This window comes from Schistocerca nitens, chromosome 1, assembly GCF_023898315.1.
Source record: "Schistocerca nitens isolate TAMUIC-IGC-003100 chromosome 1, iqSchNite1.1, whole genome shotgun sequence".
Lineage (NCBI taxonomy): Eukaryota > Metazoa > Arthropoda > Insecta > Orthoptera > Acrididae > Schistocerca > Schistocerca nitens.
The window spans coordinates 1,309,288,651-1,309,312,199 of record NC_064614.1 but is presented as its reverse complement, the minus strand read 5'-3'; the positions used below and the strand labels follow the sequence as shown (position 1 = coordinate 1,309,312,199).

At 40.7% G+C, this 23,549-nt stretch overlaps 1 protein-coding gene across 1 annotated transcript in view; it reads left to right on the top strand.

Moving 5' to 3' along the window:
- Positions 1-23,549, top strand: part of LOC126202743 (ubiquitin-protein ligase E3B) — a 312,843-nt gene that overhangs the window by 116,904 nt on the left and 172,390 nt on the right. Inside the window, exon 8 of the mRNA XM_049936890.1 lies at positions 18,535-18,653. Within this exon, the coding sequence (XP_049792847.1) occupies positions 18,535-18,653 (119 nt within the window). The remainder of the gene's footprint in view (positions 1-18,534; positions 18,654-23,549) is intronic.

Here is a 23,549-nt window from a genome sequence, read left to right as displayed (position 1 = left end):
CTGAAAGACCTGAGTCGAAACAAGGCCCCCAGAGTAGACAACATTCCATTAGAACTACTGACAGCCTTGGGAGAGCCAGTCCTGACAAAACTCTACCATCTGGTGAGCAAGATGTATGATACAGGTGAAATACCCCTCAGACTTCAAGAAGAATATAATAATTCCAATCCCAAAGAAAGCAGGTGTTGACAGATGTGAAAATTACCGAACTATCAGTTTAATAAGTCACAGCTGCAAAATACTAACGTGAATTCTGTACACACGAATGGAAAATCTGATAGAAGCCGACCTCGGGGAAGATCAGTTTGGATTCCGTAGAAATGTTGGAACACATGAGGCAATACTGACCCTACGACTTATCTTAGAAGAAAGATTAAGGAAAGGCAAACGTACGTTTCTAGCATTTGTAGACTTAGAGAAAGCTTTTGACAATGTTGATTGGAATACTCTCTTTCAAATTCTGAAGGTGGCAGGAGTAAAATACAGGGAGCGAAAGGCTATTTACAATTAGTACAGAAACCAGATAGCAGTTATAAGAGTCGAGGGACATGAAAGGGAAGCAGTGGTTGGGAAGGGAGTGAGACAGGGTTGTAGCCTTTCCCCGATGTTATTCAATCTGTATATTGAGCAAGAAATAAAGGAAACAAAAGAAAAGTTCGGAGTATGTATTGAAGTCCATAGAGAAGAAATAAAAACTTTGAAGTTCGCCGATGACATTGTAATTCTGTCAGAAACAGCAAAGGACTTGGAAGAGCAGTTGAACGGAATGGACAGTGTCTTGAGAGGAGGGTATAAGATGAACATCAACTAAAGAAAAATAAGGATAATGGAATGTAGTCTAAATAAGTCGGGTGATGCATAGGGAATTAGATTAGGAAATGAGACACTTAAAGTAGTAAAGGAGTTTTGCTATTTGGGGAGCAAAATAACTGATGATGGGTGAAGTAGAGAGGATATAAAATGTAGACTGGCAATGGCAAGGAAAGCGTTTCTGAAGAAGAAAAATTTGTTAACTTCGAGTATAGATTTAAATGTCAGGAAGTCATTTCTGAAACTATTTGTATGGAGTGTAGCCATGTATGGAAGTGAAATGTGGACGATAAATAGTTTAGACAAGAAGAAAATAGAAGCTTTCGAAATGTGGTGCTGCAGAAGAATGACGAAGATTAGATGGGTAGATCACATAACTAATGAAGAGGTATTGAATAGAATTGGGGAGAAGAGGAGTTTGTAGCACAACTTGACAAGAAGAATGGATCGGTTGATAGGACATGTTCTGGGGCATCAAGGGATCACAAATTTAGCATTGGAGGGCAGCGTGGACGGTAAAAATCGTAGAGGGAGACCAAGAGATTAATACACTAAGCAGATTCAGAAGGATGTAGGCTGCAGTAGGTACTGGGAGATGAAGAAGCTTGCACAGGATAGGGTAGCATGGAGAGCTGCATCAAACCAGTCTCAGGACTTTAGACCACAACAACAACAACAACATCATGGACTGCTTGTGAAGACCTAGATAAAAAGCTAATTGTGAAATTATGATAGGCACAGTAATGGAATGAGGAGACTGAAGATTCCACAGAGAAGAGAAGTATGTATATGCTAAGTGGTTAACAACAGAATGACCAGATGACTCTGATGAGAAGGCAAGCCCAAAACTTGTTATTAAAGCAGAGAACACACTTTGACAAAAATTGTCTGAAGAAATAGTCAGCAAAGCTTGAGAAGGTTTAAAATCTTCAGAATAATGGTATGAAGGTGGAATTAATCTACATTTCAGCTTTGAAATAACATCCGTTTGTGAGTGGAAAACTTATTACTGGGTATTGCCTACGGACAAAAGAGAAAAATCCATCTAACCAGTTACCCCAGAAAGCAGTATTGAAGCCTAAGTTACAGTGACAAAACAAAAAAAAAGTTAAAGCAGCACTGTTGTTAATGAAATGTTGGAAATCTTCCTGAATAGCAAACTTAACGCTGAATTAATGAAATCAGTATTTGAGATCCTCACCAAAGTGCGTGGGAGTGGATAGTGTACCAGACTAATAAAATTTAAAAGATGTAAAAATGAGCCAAGTGCGAAACCATATAGGCTGCAAGAATTATCATGAGGTAAATGTTACCGTATTTACTCAAATCTTAGCCGCACTCGAATCTAAGCCGCATCTGAAAAATGAGACTCGAAATCAAGGGAAAAAAAATTTCCCGAATCTAAGCCGCATCTGAAATCTGAGACTCGAAATTCAAGGGGAGAGTCAAGTTTTAGGCCGCACCTTCAAATCGAAACAAAGTCGGTCCATTGTAATATGAGACAAAATTAGGTCGAATAAATGATGATACTGTTACAGTAGTTTGGTTTGAATTGTAAGCCTAGCAGTTAAGCTTTACCAGGTAGCCATTGCTATGTGTCAGGCACTCCATCCGTATTTATATGGGTACCCATCGTTTTTCACGTGCTTCATCTGGTTTGAATACATTTCTTATTTTTCTTTGACCTGGTAAGTACCGTTCTCTTTGTTATAGGTGTTTACGTCACTCTAAGCTGAAAATGCATTACTGTACTGTGTCATGCATTGTTTGTTGCATTCTGATAATGAGTGTTTATGGTCTTTCACCGCTCGCGGCATGGCTTTCTTTTGTGCATGCTACTGCCGTTTACAATTAAAGGAAAAAAAAGAGAGAGAGAGAGGAATCGTCTCATTAGCGAAACAATGGCAAAAGGCTGCTATTTGTTGTTACTTACACTGCTGCTTTCTTTGATAATGATCAACAAGAACCAAATAATAGACTGCGTATGATAGAAGATGTTCTGAACGAGAGTTTAGCGAAAATTTTTCTCCGTTTGAAAATCTTTGCAGATGCCTCTTTAGTACATTACATTCTACACAGAAATTAGAGTAATCTTAGATTTAAAAATCTAGTCAACTGGTGTGCTTCATTTCTGACTGTATCACTATTAAGCATAAGAATAATTCAAATATTAATATGAAATGGTATGTATATTCTTCCGTGTTTGCTGTTGTCTCACTCTAGCTTCGTAGTTTATTAGGCAAACAGGATTTAAATGAGATAGCAGCAAACACGAAAGAATACATGGTAAAATGTTTATATTCATATTATTCTTATGGTGAAGCGAATACTGCATGTGATTCACAATTTATAAAAGTTCCTATTAGCCACCATCTCTTCTCACAGGTAGGAAAGAATTCAGAACGTAGATTTGGCCATATTGACAAACATCCCAAACAGTCTTGCCAGTCGTATTTTCGTAGTACATTGAAATGCTGCTACATTCGAAGATGAACAATGCAGAATTTGTGTTTACTTCGTTGGATAATGTATAAAAATGCAGTGGTCAAAACTCGGGGCAGAGAAAAAAGCTCGTCTTCCACCTTTTTTTAAAATTTATTTACTGACACAGAGCTTCTTGCGCCAGTATTTATCTTTGTGCCTGCAAAGCATGCCTGTGTAGCGCTACATATATTTGACGGCAGAAGTTAGTTGTGGTGGCACCTGCCAACATTTTTCAGAACTTCCGCTTACTTTGCACTCGATTCTAAGCCGCAGGTGGTTTTTTGGATCCCAAAAACCGGAAAAAAAGTGAGGCTTCGATTCGAGTAAATATGGTATATTTGCAGTGAGGAGATGGAACATAAGAGTCCTGAAGGGAATAACAGAATATGAGAATAGTAGGCACCACTTCCGTAAGTTATCCAGCCTGCCGACATCCTATCACCACCTTGAGGCACCACTGTCCAATCCGTATCCCATCCACAGAGTTCCTCCTCGTGAACCCAGACCCTGCTTAGCTGACCTTTCCAACTCGACTAAATCCAGTGCTGAAACAGTCCCAGAACACTGTTTTATACTTGTCCATCAAAATCCTCAGCCACACAGAAGTTTCAGTCCTACCCAAAGGCCTCACCTTCAGTCGCACACTGAAACTTGTACTGTACTGGACTTGTGAAATACCTACTCTTCTTCTCCTGATCCCTGCAGTACAAACACTTCTATGCCACCAATTTTTCCAACTATGCCTCACCCAGTTCACACCACAATCCAACCACAATCCTTAAAAAGATAGCAACCCCTTCTTTCACTAATCCTCCACCATCTCCACCCCTTTATGCACTAGATGCCTATTAGTTACAGTTGATGCCACTACCCTGTACAACAACACCCTTCATGCCCATTGTCTTACCGCTATTGAACCCTACATTTTCCAATGTCCTTCAGACTTCAAACCCACTACCTCATTCCTTGTACACCTTACTAACTTCTTCCTAACTCTAAATTACTTCTCCAGTGAAGGGAAGGTACACAAAGAAATCCACGGCACAGCCATGGGCACTCGTATAGCACCCTCCGATACCAACCTGTTTATGGACTGTGTATGGGAGACCTTTGTAGCCTCTCAAAACATCAAACCCCTAGTCTGGTTCAAGTTCATTTTTATGATCTGGATGTGGGCCCAGGACACCCTGTCCTTAGTCCTTCACAACCCCAACACCTTCTCTTCCACCCATTTTATCATTGACCCTCCCCACTACACTGCAAAGTTATTTCCATAAAGACACTGTTAGGTGTGGCTAATGGATATAAAGTTCTTTGTAGAGATGATCATGATGTCACTTATCTTGATGCTGCTTAGTATCTGTTGTCCATGTGGCTTTGTTGTCTAGGCGATGATTGATTCCTTTGCTGCTCCGAATGAAAAAGGTGTGCGTTTTGACTAACACCAGACTACCAGAATCATGAAGCAGGATTCCACAGTTTTTTTGTTTAGAGAAAACACACATTTATTGCCAGAACTTAGAAAGACTACTCTCGACCGTGGCCTAAACGTAAGTGGCCGAAATTATGTTGCTGACCAAATATCACAGTCATATTGACAAAGAACTTACAATTTCTGTGTCAAATATTGATACTCATTTTTAAATTTGCATTGATCGCAACTCCTGCCCTAATATCATACTATGTAAATGCTTTTCAAAACAACTTTAATTAATGTATAATATAACAAAATGGCCTCTATTTGTCAGTTCCATTACAACTTCAGCTGGTCCTCCTCAGGCCAGCATGCCACCTTCTGGGACATTGACCACATCCTCTCTGATGGTTCCACCTCTGCCCACTTTAAATCCACCAACCACCAACAGTACCTTCATTTCGAAAGCTGCCATCTCTTCCACAACAAAAATTCCTCTCACAGACAGACTTATCTCCCTGAACTAGTCAGCAAACAGATTTCGCACGCCAACCCCCCCCCCCCCCCCCAAGATCCAGCTAAATAGGAGTACCCCCTCTGTCGCCCAATACCAACCACCCCAGACTGGAACAGCTGAATCACATCCTTTGTCAGGGCTTTGATTATCTATCACCATGCCTCGAAATTACTGGCTTCCTACCCATCAAAGTGTCATACTGTGTGAGAAATGAAGATTTATATGGAAAATTAACACCTTCCGACACAGGAGCTGAGAAACTGCAAAATGAGGAAGTTTGTATCGGCAATGGCAGCAACTACGTAAATGTGCCAGCAGATCGTCAAAACTTAATAAGTGAAAAGAGACAAGAATTTTTTAAATCTTTGACGAATTAGCACACATCATTGCTTTGGAGATCTTAACAATCAAAAAAGATAACCAGTTGGCAGTTGAAAAGTGCCCCAAAACATATGTATGGTATGACCTATCACTTATTTAAGAAAGAGAACTTCTGAGCAAGCACTGGCAGCCATTAACGGATGAGAGTCAAACAGATATGAAAAGCAACAAATCAGTAAATTATGTATTTATGTACTTAGAAGATACATTTTATGTACAAATGTATTTGAAAAGAAAAGAAAAGAAAAGAAAAGAATAATCCAAAACCCGTTTAGTGCTGCTGATTTTATGCATATTTCGGTTGTTTAACTTATTTTGGAAAAGGACAGGAAAAAGTGGTCCATGAAACTCGCACTGAATGACTTTCCTGTGAAATCATTTGACTCTGTCACAGTGACATAAAATATGACTACTTTTAGAGGTACATGTGTTTGGATTGAAAACATTTTGGTAAAAGAGTTGTGTTTCAAAGTAGTGATGATGAATGAACAAGTGCTCATAGCTGTTAAGGTATGCATTTTACAGCACGTGTTTACTGGACTTTCTTTTCTTGTTTTGGTCCATACTATCAGTTCCCAAAATATGGAAAGCAAAGAGCTTGGACTAGAAAAGATTTGTTTCAAGAATTGCTCATAGCTCTTAAACTATGTGTTGTAGAGACTGTGTTTACTTGACTTTTTTGGTTCGAATGATCATTGTGAAACACCTTGTATTGATACTTTTTGAATTAACTGTGAATTCTGTTCTTGAAAGACCAGCTCATGGAGTATCTTTTTGTGCTCGAAAGGAGCCCACCATGCAAGGTGGACGATGTAAGCAGTTTATGTACTGAAAAACTTTCTGTTCCATGATGAACTGGATTATGAGCACAACAATAGACTGCAGTTTGCTTTGTTTGTATTTTCCTTATCACTATGTGTATCAAAGTATGATCCTTTGCTACTTCAGAAGTCAAAACTGTATTTGAACTTAAGAATTATTTCAAAACTTCACATGTATTTATCAGATTGTCGATAGTGATATTCTGCAAGTGGCTTTACTAAACATGAAATATCATTAATTGTTCCTGTCCCTTGTTCTGTCACCTTAATCCTCTGAATAAAAAGTAAAAACAGTAACAGCAGTGAATCATGAAGCAGAACCAACAGGTGAAGATACATACGGATTCAAGTAGGAATCAATGAGATCCCAAAAATTATGACTAACGGGATTAAATTGCTTGGTTTTAATAAAATAAGAGCATATTTAAACAGTGAGATTCGTGTGACAAGTTCCTTAAGGCAGATTCTCGTGATATGTAAACGAAGATGTCATCACGCTACTCCTGGTCACCAAACTAAACGTTATAAATTACCTGTACCTGATAAAGACAGGCGTCAAGTTCATGCAACACTTAGAACAAGAAGAAGAAGAAGAAGAAGAAGAAGAGGGAATAGAAGCTATACGTACTTCAGTTTGTGTCTGAGTATCTCCTTAAGGTTTCAAAGCACAAAAAGACTTCATTAAAGAATATGTATGTTTAGAAGAAAATGTGATTTTCTCATTATATTTGCCTCACAGACTTAGTAACTAGTAAGTTTACAGGTTATATCATTAAATTCAATGCAGCAATACAGTATTGATAATAAAGATGAAAGTAATAAATTTTTTTGCTAAAATGGTGCTTGTGAACATTTTTTGAGATGAAAAGAAAGTACGATTTTATGCTGTTCTACTATTTTTCAAATGGAGAGGCACCCCTTCCCCTTTTCTTGTAGAGCATAAATCACAAACATGTCAATTTTTTGTGCAAAGAAACTAAAGTAGGTGGCAGCACAAAGGAAACACCTAACTTGAAAAATGAGAGGCCCCCTAAGCATCAGGTTTTATTTTTGGAAGAATGCAAAAATTGCAAATTGTATATGAAATTTCTTACAGTAAAATTAAAAAAAAAAAAATAATAATAATCTAAAGTTATCTTAAAAACAAGATATTAAATTAAGAAGATGAAACCTGAAAAAAGTATGTGTGTCATACAACTTAATCTTTATATAAGTTATATAATTATATGGAATGTGGAATGAGTGACTGTCTCAAAAAGAATGAGACAAGAGGTGGGAACGAGGCAGGCTGCGACTCGTCCTGGAGTGAGGACCAGCCACAGTCATTCAAGGAATGAGGCCTAGCAGTGTATGGCCATTCCTTCGAAATCATTCCTCAATCCTTCCATTCTCTTTAGTTAACCATTCTTTTGAATCCATTCATCTGTGAATGACCTGCCTCTATTCCACAGCAATGGCAGTCTCACTAACAGTTTGGCAATGGAGGCAGTCAGTACTGTTTGTGACATAAAAAACCAACTAAATGATGTAAGTGGGAGTCAGCGAGATGCTGCTACAGTATTTGGCAGTGCACTGTGTGTAATTACTAGAAACTATTTAGCTGCACTTCCACAAATGAAAAATGATAAAGATAACTGGCTTCACATTCAAACAGTCTGAGGTTGGGGGAGCTAATCTACATGTGGCTTATGATATTATTGTTGTGGATTGGCAAGAGGGCCAACCCACTAATGTGAGAGGAAGCCGAAAGGCGCGCGTTTTAGCTCACGCAGGCTGGCGTGAGGTCTGGAACAGGACAAGGAAGTTAGACTAGAAAAAAAGGATGTAACTGGTGGAATACTTAACTTTAATCCATTTATGTTGAACATAGTTCTTTTCTGTACATTCTTTACAATATCAATAGCAACTGATAATGGCGCCTTGCTAGGTCGTAGCAAATGACGTAGCTGAAGGCTATGCTAACTATCGTCTCGGCAAATGAGAGCGTATTTTGTCAGTGAACCATCGCTAGCAAAGTCGGCTGTACAACTGGGCGAGTGCTAGGAAGTCTCTCTAGACCTGCCGTGTGGCGGCGCTCGGTCTGCAATCACTGATAGTGGTGACACGCGGGTCCGACGTATACTAACGGACCGCGGCCGATTTAAAGGCTACCACCTAGCAAGTGTGGTGTCTGGCGGTGACACCACATTTATATCTAATGAACATGCTACACCTTCCAAGGAAATCACGCGTGAACATGATCTGATGGAATTGATTCCAACACTTAGTCAGCCAACACTAACGTGTTGATTGAAGCCTTTTTTATAATGCATCTTCAGAAGTGTTAGTACAGCTACCAGCTTTGAGCCCTATCATGTTTTGTTGAGTTGTTCTTTAGAAACTCTTCATGTCTATTTCAGTTTAGTCAGCATTTGTATCCCTTCTTGGATCAGTGTTTCTGCAGTGATTACTATTTGAAGTTCTGACATTTATGGACAATACATGCTGTTTTACAGTGGTAACGAGCAAATAAATACCCCGAGGGACATTCAAAAAGTAATTTTGGTTGAAAAAATGCAGAATTTGTTGTAAGACATTATAGAATATTCCTGCTTCAGCCCCTATAGTTTCATGAAGTTTCAGTGGGTGGCAGTGCTATGATAGCCTTCAAAATGGCATCTGGTGAGTTCCAAGCAGAGAGCCGTCACTGAGTTTCTTTTGATGGAATAGCAGAGTATTGCAGATGTTCTTAGGTCCATCTGCAGAGACACCGAGTGAGGTGGCGCAGTGGTTTGCACACTGGACTCACATTCAGGTGGATGATGGTTCAAACATGTGTCTGACCATCCTGATTTAGGTTTTCCATCATTTCCCTAAATCACTTCAGCAAATATTTCCTTTGAAAGGGCACAGCCAATTTCCTTCCCCATACTTCCGTAGTTCGAACTTCCACCCCATCTCTAATGACCTCATTGTCGATCGGTCGTTAAACACTAATCTCCTCCTCCTCCTCCTCCTCCTTCTCCTCCTCCTCGTTAACAGAGACCTGGCAGTGACCAAAAGCACAGTGAGTCGTTGACCGAGGCGTCTGTCACTGTCACACCGAGGTCCTGCAAACCTATACTATACTATCTCTCACGTGCCAGCCGGCCACACACAGCTGTGACTCGTGCGGTATTGTAATGTGCAGACACTCCCACTCGAGATGATCAGTGGGTCACAGTCAAACACCTCACTTCACAACTGTACACCTGTGTTGGTAGTGCCTGCACACTCGTCCACCAGTTGGGGTACTCGAAAATGTGTGCCCGTTGGGTTCCTCGTCACTTAATATAAGACCGTAAACTACAACAAAGGACCACCTGTGGAGAGCTTCTTGTGTGTTATGATGCTGATTTTTTTTGTCACACACCTTCACATGCGACAAGACGTGAGTTAATTACTTTGAACTGGAAACAAAGCGGCAATCCGTAGACTGGCGCCACACCACCTCTCCTCCAAATAAATGTTGGAATCGTCACCCTCAGCGGTGAAATCGTGGTTACAGTCTTCTGGGACTCCGAAGAGATTGTTCTTTCTGATGTCCTCCTTAATTGTGCAACGATCAACTCTGAAGTGTATTGTGCTACTGTCAGGAAGCTGACTGAACGACTTAAGCGTGTTCATCACCACAAAAATGTTAATGACCCTTTCATTATCTGTGACGGAGCAAGGCCTCGCACAAGTCTGCACTCCTGAGAGGAGCTCACGAAACTTCATTGGATTGTTCTTCCTCATCCACCCTGCAACCTGGATCTCACACCTTCTGGCATCAATTTGTTTGGCTCAATGAAGGATGCACTTCGTGGGAAGCAATTCGTATATTATGGGGAGATTATTGCTGCGGCAAGATGTTGAATCCGATGTTGACCAGGAAAGTGGTACTGTGTGGACATAAGTCTTCCCAGTTTGGAGGTATAAGGCGGTCGCACTGAACGGAGATTGTGTTGAAAAAGAAGGGTTTTGTAGCCAAAATATGTTGAAAAAGAAGGGTTTTGTAGCCAAAATAGTTGGAAATAAAATGATGTATTGGAACCTTAAAACCCACCTGCTTCCAGAAAATAAATATGTTGCATTACTTATTGAATGCTCCCACACTGGAAGGACTGGTGACACTAATGATGGGGAAATGAGAGTGAAGTCCGTGGGGGCCTCCAGTAGTTGGTAAGAAGGAGATGGGAGGACAACATGTCCCGACGTCCCTTGTGAGATGCTTGAAAACACAGTGCAGAAGTGACAGCTGCTGCTGCAGTAGTCGCTCGGATAGTGTAGATGTCTGTCCAGGATGTCACAACCGAAGTTGATCTGATGGCTGCGGGGCAACCCTTGTGCAGTTGCCACTGGAACCAGTTGATGATCTTGGTGTTCTGCAGCTGACCCCTGTATCTGACCTAGATTTCACCCCAAGGTATGTGACCAGGTTGGAGCACTTCCACAAAAAGACATAGCTTCTTCGACTTGAAGGAAGTGGCGGCAGAAAATGTCGGAGCCACATACAATGGGGCACCCGTGCCGCAACTCTGCCTGTGGCTGTGAAAGGATATTGCTCTGTAAGAAGCTAGGAAAGTGTTTTGAGAGCTGGTTTGAACATGGCTGTCCTCATACCCATTGCCATTTGTTTGTTGATGGTAGAGACAAAACTTCAGGCAGTTAAGAGATCGGATGATGCAGAGAAGTTGTGAGGTATTCGGTGCCATTACAGGTGCAGATTTGTCAGAAGGCAACCTGTGTAAACTGCAGCTCATTATCTGTGACTAAAGTGTGGGGAGCACCTTTAATAGAAAAACATTTTCTAGGGAGACGTGGTTGTAGTAGTAGTTGTTGCCGTCATTGTTGTCTGCTGCGACCTAATGACATAGGAAAAATGGGAAAAAGAAATAAACGAGGATGAGCCACGTGACTCCTACCAAAAATCTGCCTGCAGGTTGTCACACAGCTGAGTAGATTCCAGCCAGGGGGAAGATGACTGTGGAGGTGCTGGCCGATACACCCGACTGGCCAAACAGCCGTGTGCCACCATCCGTTTGCGGTCAGTACATGTAACAGTGAGCGAGATGTTAAATCAGAAGATCCTCCTGTGGGACTGACAAAGGAGGTGTAGGTAGTGTAACTGCGCAATCACAGGCAGCACCCCCTGACATTTGTCATCGGTATGAGGTTGACTTGGCAGATTTGGAATTTGCGTCATAGTATGAAAATACGGTGAAGGTACGGCAGTGCAGAGGCCTGCAATTTGGCAGACCGTACCACTTGGATGTAATGTGGAATACCACTGGGACGCCACTAAGAATTTCCTGGAACTTATTGAGAAATCCACGTAAAGTTTTTCGACCTGAGAGTCAATATGAAAACAGTTTCCTGCCTGTCAAATTACAACTGTGGACTCAATTGAAGTCCATAAGTGGTGTCTGAATTAGAATGTCGACAGGACAGGAAATAATGTATGATGTAACAGTAATTGGATAAGAAAAAGCCCAACAACAAAGATGGTAAGCCAATCTTTCCAACATTTTAGCCTCTGGTCCAGACAAAAACAGCAAAGGCTTGTGGTCTGTAGCAAAATGAAATTCATTTCCATAAACCAAAATACAAATTGGATGTGCTTCAAAAATGATAAAATGGTAGCCAGTGCTTTTTTTCTCATTTTGTGAATAATGCTCTCGAGCCCAATTTACAACTCCGCAAATGAACACTGTAGGTTTCTTGGAACTGTCCGGGAACTTATGGAAAATGACAGCTCCGATGCTGCAAAGAGATGCATCTGCTGCCAAAACCAATGGCAACCGAGGCTGAGGTGGGCTGTCTCCAGGCAGTTTTGCCAGTTTGACATGCCTGTTATCAAGTTGTTCACTGTTTTAAAGGAATACCTTTGTGATGTATACGGTTAAAAAGTGGGGTATGGAAGTTGCCTGAGTGTTAAGCTGAGCATAATATGTAATTTTGCTGACTTGGATGTGGTTATAGGCAAGTGACAGAAGAGTGACAAAATGAACTGTCGACCAAAACTTCCAAAAATAGAGAGTGCACTGACTAACCAAAAGGCAACCTATTATACTGGCAAAGGCCAAAGTAAGTATTTAATGCCAATATTGTCTTGAATTCACGGACCAACGAAAGCTGGAAATAAATTAACAGAATCTTCCGTCGATTATTGGTAGAACAACATTATAATGAATGAAAAGCAAACTGGAAATAAGTGTCTGCCGGGCCAGTTTTTGAAAAGAATTGGCCACCAAATAATTTGGAAGAGAGTTCATCGGACTGTGGTGAGGCACAGACGATTAATTTAAAGTCGGCACATGGGTGTATCGTGCCACTTGGTATACTTGTGACTAGTAAGGGGGAGGCAACCTGACCAAAGTGAATGTACAAAAACACTTGCTATTGTTATGACCTGTCTAATTCCAATTTCATTTCATCTCTGAGGGCCAGCAGACTCTAGAGGGCTGTTGTAGGTTTTTAAAAAAATATGTTCCTGAAAATTTTAGGCTGTTCCTAGACAAGACAAAAATGCAAATTGGGAAAGTTTCTTCACACAGCACTCGAGGCTGGATGGTATTAACAGTATCTAAATAGAAAAACAAAAAAAAACAAATACGCTCGAAGTCAAAAAATAATTTGTGCAGAAGGATCAATGACCACAAGAGAATGCATTATCATTTTTACATGTTTATACTTCTCAGAGAGCTTCATGTGATCTATTAAAGGAATTTCGTGATGCCCGTGCAACTACAGTTTGAATTGCATACTCTCCCAATATGTCAAATGATCATAGAAACACACACACATGTATCACATAAGAATTTAACAGGTACTTTTCCGATTTCCATGTATAACAATATTTTTTTGTGGAACCATTACACAATCACTTCCTGTAATGTTGTCAATCTGAGTTGCAAAATTTGTGGCCAGGTACTTTTTAGATCTGAGGTGCTTCTGCTACGTTTCCCTTACGAAAATACTGTCCGCACTCCATATCAAATAAGGGCATTCCTGAAGTGGAGGTAAAGTGAAAGAGTCTGGACAACTATGCATTAACTGAATATGTCAGGTCCCATACCTCTGGATCATGTGAGGTCTGAATTAGGGCTGGTGGGCCTCCACTGGGTGAGACGTGTACTGAATTAGTACCCTTCACACTTTGTTTATTTTTGCTGTGCCCTTTGTACACACTATAAAATCAGTGAAAAATGTTCACTGTGTGGCTCGAGAAATTTCGAAAATATGAGATATAAGCAACACGTCTGCTAATGACAGATCTGACAAATGCAGGACATACGTGTGTATAGTTGTACTAGGGTGGGATAAATTACAATCTCCCTAATTAAACTTGCTGTGTATGATAGGCCACAAGTACATGTAAATTCATGGTCAATCATTGAAGGTCTGCAATCAGCAATTTGTAACTTTCTGAATCTGATTTATGGCATTGCAAATATTCTAAATGAGCTGCGACCATATGCATTTAAGTAGAAAAACTTCCTGTCAGCAAAGTATAAATGTCCAGATAAGCTAGCAGTGAGGATTCTGACCAGTTCATGCATGAAGTAATGCAGGTGGTGTCAGTGAATAAGAGAAAGATCGCTGCCACTGTGGTTGCTGAATGTCACTTGCCTGGATATGTAGTGCTAGCTACTTTTGGTAAACGTCCCAGTCCTTTTGTGTGTTGTTAAATGGCTTGTGAGATGTTGAAGGGGATTGCAGCTGCTGGTGAGCTGCAGTGGCCAAGTGTTTCACCAACTCATAATGTTAACTATGTTGTTGTTGCCACGAGTCAAAAAAATTCACATGCATGGTAGCTGTGCTTTCTAATTAGACTGGAACCTCCTCCATCACCAATTTTGTAGTCATTTATTAATACTTCATTACACACACTGAAACACAAAATAAGTGATGCGTAGCTTTCAAGAGCAGCAGATGTTGTAAAATCCCCATGACTACAGTGAATACAATCAGAATTAAAATAACTCAATTAACGGTGGTAGTTTAGACTCGTAGGTGAGATGGGAATATATTACTTGGCTGAATGCTATCACAGTCTGCCAAAGGAGAACTCGATAGCTGTAGGCAGAATGTTACTCTTCCCGGAGCCCGAGTAAGCCTCACGAACAAATAACTCGATCACTCCACAGAACGTCCAGCTATCAAACAAAAGTCAGAGTGGGCCGACAGCCAGTCGGCCTTAAATCTTCCATCTGTAGATGTCGTACTGCAACCTGTGATTCCACCAGACGTAAGTGAAATGAAGCATGTCAATAGTACAGCAGCTTCCATCAATGCGTCTGGTGGGATTACGAGACTTGTGATATTAGAATATTGCGGAAATATTTCTCTCTATCTCTCTCTATCTCTCTCTCTCTCTCTTTTTCTCTATTTCCACATGTAGCTAACAAATTAAGTACGAATTTTCATTGATTGTAAAAACCTGCCTTCTGTATAATTTAAAGAGCAAAGATAACAAAGGATGGCTGAAAGCTCGGAGAGGCGCCTCCGTAGCCATGATGCCTTCTGTCCCACTGGCTTCACCTGGTCCTTATCAGTCCAACATGCCACCTTTCTGGACGTTGACTTCTCTCTCTCTCTGATGTCTCCATCCGTACTTTACTGAGCAAGGTGGGACAGTGCCTAGAACACTGGATGACCCGTGTTTAGGAGGATGACAGTTCAAACCTGTGTTCATCCATCTTTATTTAAGTTTTCTTTGCTTTCCCTAAATCATACCAGGCAAATGCCGGGATGGATCCTTTGGAAGGGTGCAGCCCATTCCCTAATCCAAGCTTGTGCTCTGTCTCTAATGACCTCATTGTCAACTGGACATTAAACACTAATCTCCTCCTCCTCCTCCATCTGTACTTTTGTCCATATCAAGATCATTAACCATCTGCAATACCTTCCACACCAGAAAGTCATCTCCTTATAGTCTGGCCACCCATGGATTCATAGTGATGAGAATTTACTTGTCCAGTGTGGTGAAGGTCTTCAAGGCCTTCACAGACAGGCACTATCTCCCCAAACATAGACTGCGAACAGATTTCTCGTGCCATATCCTCACACTCTTTGAATCCTCTTTCCGTGCCCAAAACTCAGCTGAAAATGAGAGCCACCCTCATTACCCAGTATTACCCTGGACTGAAGCAAGTGACCTGTATCCAATCCCAGGGCATTGATTACGAGGGTGGATCAAATATAAACGAGATTATATTTTTTATTTAAATTCATTTATTGAAAAACTCAAGGCAATTATAATTTATTTTTCCATATAGTCTCCTGCTTTGGAAATGCATTTGTCCCAGCGTATGGGCAGCTTTTTGATGCCCTCATAAAAAGAACTGGGTCGTGTCGCCAGCCAGTTACGCATGAAGTCTTCCACATTCTCGTCATCTTCAAGTCGTCGCCCTCCTAGAGCTTCTTTAACCTGTCCAAATAAATGGAAATCGCAGTGTGATAAGTCCGGGGTGTAAGGAGGATGATAAATTGTAGTCCAGTGCATAACCTGTAGCTCGGAGACAGTTAGAGCTGCAGTATGGGGTCGCGCTTTGTCGTGGAGGAGGATGACCTGTCGAACCGATTGGTCTGGTGTTTTGCGGCGATATGCAGCTCTCGCCTTGTTCGATACTTCGCAGTAGTAAGCGGCATTGATTGTGCGTTGCTCGCGCAAAAAATGATTGGCAAAATGCCTCGCTGATTGAGAAAAGTGGTTGAAAGAACCTCACCAGTTGACAGTTGAGTCTTGGCTTTCACTGGTGCTGCCTCCCCTTTCCTCAGCCACTGATTACTGGCTTGTTTGGATTCTGGAGTGTAGTGGTGAACCCGTGTATCGTCGCAGGTGACGATTGGACTCGAAAATGCTTCACCTTCTTTCGCAGACCTTGGTGTAAGCCCCTGACAGATCTCCAAATGTCTCAACTTCAGATTTTTGGTCAAAAGTTTAGGAACCCATCTGGAACACAATTTTCAGAACTGTAGGTCTTTTGTGATGATTGCTTGACAGACCCCATAACTGATTCTGAATTTTTGTGCAATTTCTGATACTATCACCCATCAGTCGTCAATATTGTCTTTAACCGCACAAATGTTTTTGTCTCTAATGCTGGTCCGAGGATGGTGATTGTGTTGCTGATTTTCCACATGTTCTTGTCTCTCCTCGAACTTTTTGTGCCAGACAAACATGTGCATCCTTGACAATGTTTTATCACCGAACTGTGCAGTCAGTCTTTGGCAAATTTTCGCTGCTGTAACTCCTTCACGAGCAAGAAATTTGATAATCATCTGTTGTGCAATGGAGGGGTGCACATGTTGCTCAGACATCGTAAGTGTTACTGAGGAAACGGAAGGAAATATCTAACAGCACGCTCTCCTCACTTCTAAGCCTAAGCCTAAGCATAGCAAAAATGTGGGGCCAGTCCTACCAACTGTTGATGTTCAGGAACATTCCATTTATATTTGATCCCACCTTGTACTTATATATGTGTGGTGTCTGTTCTTTCTGACATGTCTCTTGGTCATGTAGCCATGCATATATATATGATGAAAGGAAATAAATTCTGACATCTTCCTCAGTTGGGCATTTAAATGAAAATTTATGGTAGACTGGAACTCAAACCTGGATTTCCTGCTTTAAGTGAGCAGTTGTCTCAATTGCTTTGGCTGTCTGAGCACCCTTTCTGTCCAACCAAAATTCCATCTTATTTCACACTACTTGTGTAGCGCCCCACACCCACCATCGCTCACCGAGCCTCACTCGATTCCTGCAAGAGTTCAAGAGAGAGACTGCATCTGTAGTGAAATGATCTTAATGGCCTCAAGCCATATATTATTTATATATGTACGTGTGGTGTCTGTTGTTTTGGACACGTTTTGGTCACACAATAAGCATACTCAGATAGCCAGAGCGGGAAAGGTGACCACTTAAGTGAAGCGGGAGATCTGGGTTAGGGTCCCAGACTGACACAAATGTTCACTCGATGCCACTGAATTCATCTCAATGCCCAGTTGTGGCCGATACCAGAATTTTTTTTCTTTTCATCATGTACGTTGACTAATTATCGTCATGCTCAGAAATGAAGAAGATCCTACACCCAATCCTTCCCACCGCTCTAACCCATACTGGTATTTTGCCACTCACCCTACCTGCACAACTTCCTGGTCCATTCACATGCCCTTGCCATGTGGACTATATCACTGTGGAACAAACAGGAGCAAGACTAGTCCAAGGCACCTACCTGGCACATCAGGCTCCAGTCCCTCTCAGGCTTATCCTGGGCCACTTGTGAAACCTGCAATTTCTTCACAGTTTTTATGTGGGCACCACCACCAACTGGCTGTTCACTTGAACAAATGGCCACCACAAAAGTGTTGCCAAGAGCAAAGTTGACTGCCTAATGACAGGACATGCTGCTGAGCACAGTGTGCTCATTTTTGGTCACTGCTTCATAACCCCTGCCAACTGGATCCTTGGCTACTCCCCCCCCCCCCCCCCCCACCACCACCACCACCACCACCACCACCACCATGTGACATTAGCTTTTCTGATTTACACGGATGGGAGTTGTGTTTGCAGCAAGGCTTCGATTCCATAATCATCCTGATCTCGATCCCTGCTATGCACCTGCTCCTCACACACCTCCACCTGTATGTAACCCAGGATTTCAACTTTTCCCATCCATCAACCACACCCAGTTTTCTTCTGTCTTCCCTTCTTTGATTCTATTTCCCATTCCCAATCAAATCCTCCGTGTCATTGTGTGCTTCCTGCAATTCTCCCTGCCTACAGCGAGAATGAGCTTGACTGGTGCTGGCACCACATCTTTACTGCCTCTCCCTTCCCGCTGTCAGCCATACTCACCATTCCGTACATCTCTCTCCTCTCACCCACTCTGTTCAAGAGAATCCCTCACCCAAGTCTGCCTCCAGAGTGGCAGTGGATTTGTCAAAAACTAGCAAAGTCAACAACATTGTATATGTGCCTTTCAATGTCCAAGTGTGTCTACTACTTGCTGAGTTGTTTCCTTTACTCATTTAATATGAACGCAAATAATTTAACTCTCTTTATCTAGTAATTGTTATCAGCTTTTTCTCTTGGATTGCAGAATTCTTGATGACCTGGAAATGTATGAGCAACAGAAACCTTTTCGGCTGACAGATTTTGTTGTTATGTGTAGCTTTCTCAACAACTTTTTGTACAAAGCTATTCTTGGAAATCTATTTGGTAAGTTGTCTTAGTCCATTGTGTGCTTTAGTAAATGTTAGTGTAGTATTAAATAGCTTGTAGCAATACCACCCCCTCCCCCCCCTCCCCCCCCCCCGTGTGTGTGTGTGTGTGTGTGTGTGTGTGTGTGTGAGAGAGAGAGAGAGAGAGAGAGAGAGAGAGAGAGAGAGAGAGAGAGTGAGTGAGTGCATGCATGCATGCGTGCACGCATGTGTGTCTCAAACATGTGTACTTTTATTGAATAGACATAAAGAAGAAGTAAATAATGAATGAAGAGTTCTGAAAATATCTTCGTAGAATGTAATACTGTTTCATACTTTGTGACTTACAGTTTGGTAATACCATTACACCTATTTTCTTAAAAAAAAATTATTATGGAAGTATAATCAGAAAGGCAGTAAAGTTTGTACAGTTTAAATGACAGAAAAATAATTTATTTCTGCAGAAGTCAAAAGAAATTAATAATTTAGTGCCATTAAAATTTTACGGAGGAAACATTTCCAACATTCTGCAACAAGAGATACAAGGAAATCTTCCCCATTAGTGTTCAGTGTCAGAATTTGTTGGCAGGAGTGTAGTTAACAGCATCAATAGCAATTGATTGACAGTCTTCACATTCTTCTGTCTTCTTCTTCTTCTTCTTCTTCTTCTTCATTATTTCTATGTACAATGTAGGGAGAGACAGATTGTTACTTACCGTAAAGAAGACTTTTGTCTTTTAACTGTGCTTGTCTGCAACTTGACATGTCTTCTTTATGGTAAGTAGCAATCTGTTTCTCCTACATTGTTGACGTTCCTACCTGTAGTTTCCATTGTTTTATTTCTGTGTACCTCGGTCACAGCCTTCCTTTAGTTCCTTTTCTATTGGCATACCCTCATGGTATTGGTTTTAGGAGCACGTTGTCTCTCAGTAGATGGCCAATAACTTGAACACTTCTTTTTTTGAATAGTATCACTGGCCGCAGTGGCCGAGCGGTTCTAGGTGCTTCAATCTGGAACAGCATGACCGCTACGGTTGCAGGTTTGAATCCTACCTCAGGCATGGATGTGTGTGATGTCCTTAGGTTAGTTAGGTTTAAGTAGTTCTAAGTTCTAGGGGACTGATGACCTCAGATGTTAAGTCCCATCGTGCTCAGAGCCATTTGAACCATTTAATAGTATCGTCCCGTCTCCCACAGTGTACAGACTTTATCATTTGTAAGCTAATCAGTTCACTCTGTAGTCAGAGCCAGTGCCTAACAGCCATACAGTGCCACACTCCAAACACACACTTTCAAACATCTTTTTCTGACTTGTAGGCTGTTGCTTTTTGAGGTTGATATCTCCTTTTCTTTATTGAAGGCACATTTTACTGTGGCATCCTGCTTCTTCCATGTCTAGTGAATTTGCTTACTAAATAACTAGTTGAGTTAAATTTTATCACCATTGTTTTAGACACATTAATTTTCATGTGTTATTCTCTTGCCATAACTATAGCCATTCTAATGTTAAATAGGAAAACACTTCCTAATGTTCTGCAAAATTATATTTACTTCGTTATAAACAGGCTTTTGGCTTCTTGGCATATGTGACACAGAATACCAGCATAATATTAAATTCATCTTATTTCTCATAAGTTGTTTAATATACCTCCACATAAGAGATTTGTCCCTCCACCGGTTTTAGTTAATGTAATTATTTCTATGTGACAAAAAAATGTAATTACGAAATAGATTCCCATTATGTGACTATGTGTTGATGTCAGCTGTTTGTGATACTTAAAATTTTTGCCAGACCATGACTGAAACCTGGATTTTCAGCTTATCGCAAGTGATCACGCTAACCACTTCAGCTGTCGGAACATGCCTCCTTAACCGTTCCAGACTTCCATATGTCACATAGTCACAATCCTTACACTCATATAGTTAGCAATTCCCACATAGGGGGACGTTATATCACCATTTTAGCCTGCCGAGGCACGGCTATATCATTGATGGTTACAATGTTTGTGTTTTTATGGTGTCTGTATCTTCTTCCGATAGCTGAAGTGGTTAAGGCAAGCACTCGCAATAAGTGGGAAACCCAGGTTTTTGTCTCAGTCAAGCACAAATGTCCATGTGTCGCAAACAGCTGACGTCAGAATGTATAGTTGCAGGGTATGAATCCATTTTGTAATGTTTACTGCAGCTGTAAACATCAGTGGCAATGTCTTTTCATTCAGGCATGTATGCACGTCTGAAGGACATTGTATTGTGAAAATACAGACACTGTATAAACACAGAAATCATAACCATCAGTGAAAAAATGCAATGTGTTCTTTTATAAACAATATGTCTCTTCTTTTTCCTTTTCTTTTCTTTTTTTATTTTTATTTCCCTTTACTCCTGTACAAGTAACACCTGTATAAGTCGTCGATTATTTTTATATCTGTTTTCTATGTTCACTTGTCACTGAAAGATAGCCTAGGAATCCGAAAGCTGGTTCGTGATCAAATAAACATAATTTTGCAGATCATTACAAAACATTTTTCTATTATATATTATTATCATGTTCTGCCAACCACTGATGGAAAATTCAGTTAATATCCACTGTATTTAATATGGTTTTAAGGTCGCCTTCACAGTTAGCATCTGCATTTCTATTCCTTTGCCATGTATTGCTATGCCTACACCTACCTGTTTGCATCAACATCACTACTCTGCAATTGAAACTCAAGTACTCGGTGGAGGATTCAATGAACCACTCTCGGGCTGTTTCTTGAAAAAACACATGGAAAAAATGAAGGCATAAATCTTCCCATAAGAGATCTGATTTCTCTTGTTTTATTGCAATGCTGATTTCTGCCTGTGTAGGTCTGAGTCATCAAAACATTTTTGTAGTCAGAAGAGAAATTTGGTGATTGTAATTTTGTGAAAAAGCGCATTTGTTTTAATGATAGCTGTACAAAACAGTGTACCTTATATGTGACACTGTGTCCTCTACTTCGTGATAATACAGAAGTCAACTGCATTCTTTGAACTCTCCTTCTGTCGGAATTGCTCTTCTGCCAGTCATATCAGGTAAGAATCCCTTACCTTGCAGCAGTGCTCCAGAAGAGGACAAATGAGCATCCAGGGTAGGTAGCCTCTTTAGTAGATTTGGTGCATCTTCTAAGTGTTCCACCAGTAAAATGAAATTTTTGGTTCGCCTTCCCCACAATACTTTCTATGTTATAATAGCAATTTACTTGTAATTGCAATCCCTAAGTATTTAGTTGAATCAGTTTTTAAATTTGAGTGATTTATTGTGTAACCAAAATTTTTAATGTATTTGTTTTGGAACTTGTGAGGAGGGCTCCACAATTTTTGTTGTTTACAGTCAGTTGCCACTTTTTGCACCATAAAGATATCTTATATAAATCATTTTGCAATTTTTTTAGATCTTCTGATGGCTTTATGAGATGGCAAACATCATCATCATCTGCAAACAATCTAAGAGGGATACTTACATTGGCTGCTAAATCGTTTACATAGATTAGGAACAGCAAGGGCCTATAACACTTCCTTGGATAATGCAAGATACCAGTTATGTTTTACTCAATGTCAGTCCATCAAGTACTAAGAACTCTGAGCTTTCTGTCAGAAAATAGCAAATCCAGTCCCACAGCTGAGCTGATACTCCATAGGCATGTTGTTTGATTAGAACCTTCTTGTGAGGAACGCTATATCAAAATCCTCCTGGTTGAGTGGTTGGTTGATTTATTTGGGGGAGGGGACGAAAGAGCGAGGTCATTGGATTAGGGAAGGATGGGGAAGGAAGTCGGCCATGCCCTTTCAAAGGAACCGTCCCAGCATTTGCTGGAAACAATTTAGGGAAATCATAGAGATCCTAAATCAGGATGGCCAGATGTGGGTTTGAACCGTCGTCCTGCCGAATTCAAGTCCAGTGTGCTGACCACTGCGCCACCTTCTGAAAAACTAGAAATATGGAATCACATCTTGGGTTGTCGGGTGTTCTGCCGGATATCCGGCAGAACACCCGACAACCCAAGATGTCATTAGATCGCCGGGAAAGCCTGAAGAGTTACAATATGGAATCAGATCCTCTGTTTGTAGCACTCAGTGCTTTGTGTGAATAAAGAGGCCGTTGTGTTTCTCAAAAACAATATTTTCTTAAATTGCTTTCACTGTGGGTCAACAGACCACTTCCCTCAAGGTATTTCATTATGTTTGAACGCAGTGTACGTTCCATAATCCTGTGGCAGATTGATGTCTTTGATATGGATCTATAAATCGGTGCATTACTTCTGTTTCCTATTTTGAGTATTACTGTAATATAAGCAACTTATCAGTCTTTAGGTACAGATCTTTTGTTGATTGCACGGCTGTTGACGATTGCTAAATGTGGAGCCATTACATCAGCATCCTACAAAGGGAATCTAATTGGTATATAGTCTGGACCAGAAAACTTTCCTTTATTCAGATAATTGTTTTATCACGTTGAGGTTATCTCATGTTGCTTATGCATCTCATGTCGGTTACTGCATCTCGTGTTCGTTACTGCATCTTCTGCGGTGAAGGAAATTCAAAAAACCGTGTTTAGTAACTCCACTTTAGTGGTGCTGTCAACAGTAGCACTACCATTGCTTTTGCATAGTGTACATATTGATTGTGTCTCCTGAGTACTGTAGATGCAACCTGATTCTCTCTCTCTCTCTCTCTCTCTCTCTTTTATGGCAGATTTCGTGATAGACTTTTGCTGTGGAAACCCTGTATAAATACCTCACATTGAGATTTGGCATTCTTTTAAATATGGCATGCTTTCTTTATTGCTTCTTCCAGTGTCCTTATCTGTTTTTGTACCATGGGGTATCTGTCCCATTTCTTATTAATTTACTTGGTATAAAACTCTTTATTTACTGTTAGTTCTATTTCTTGA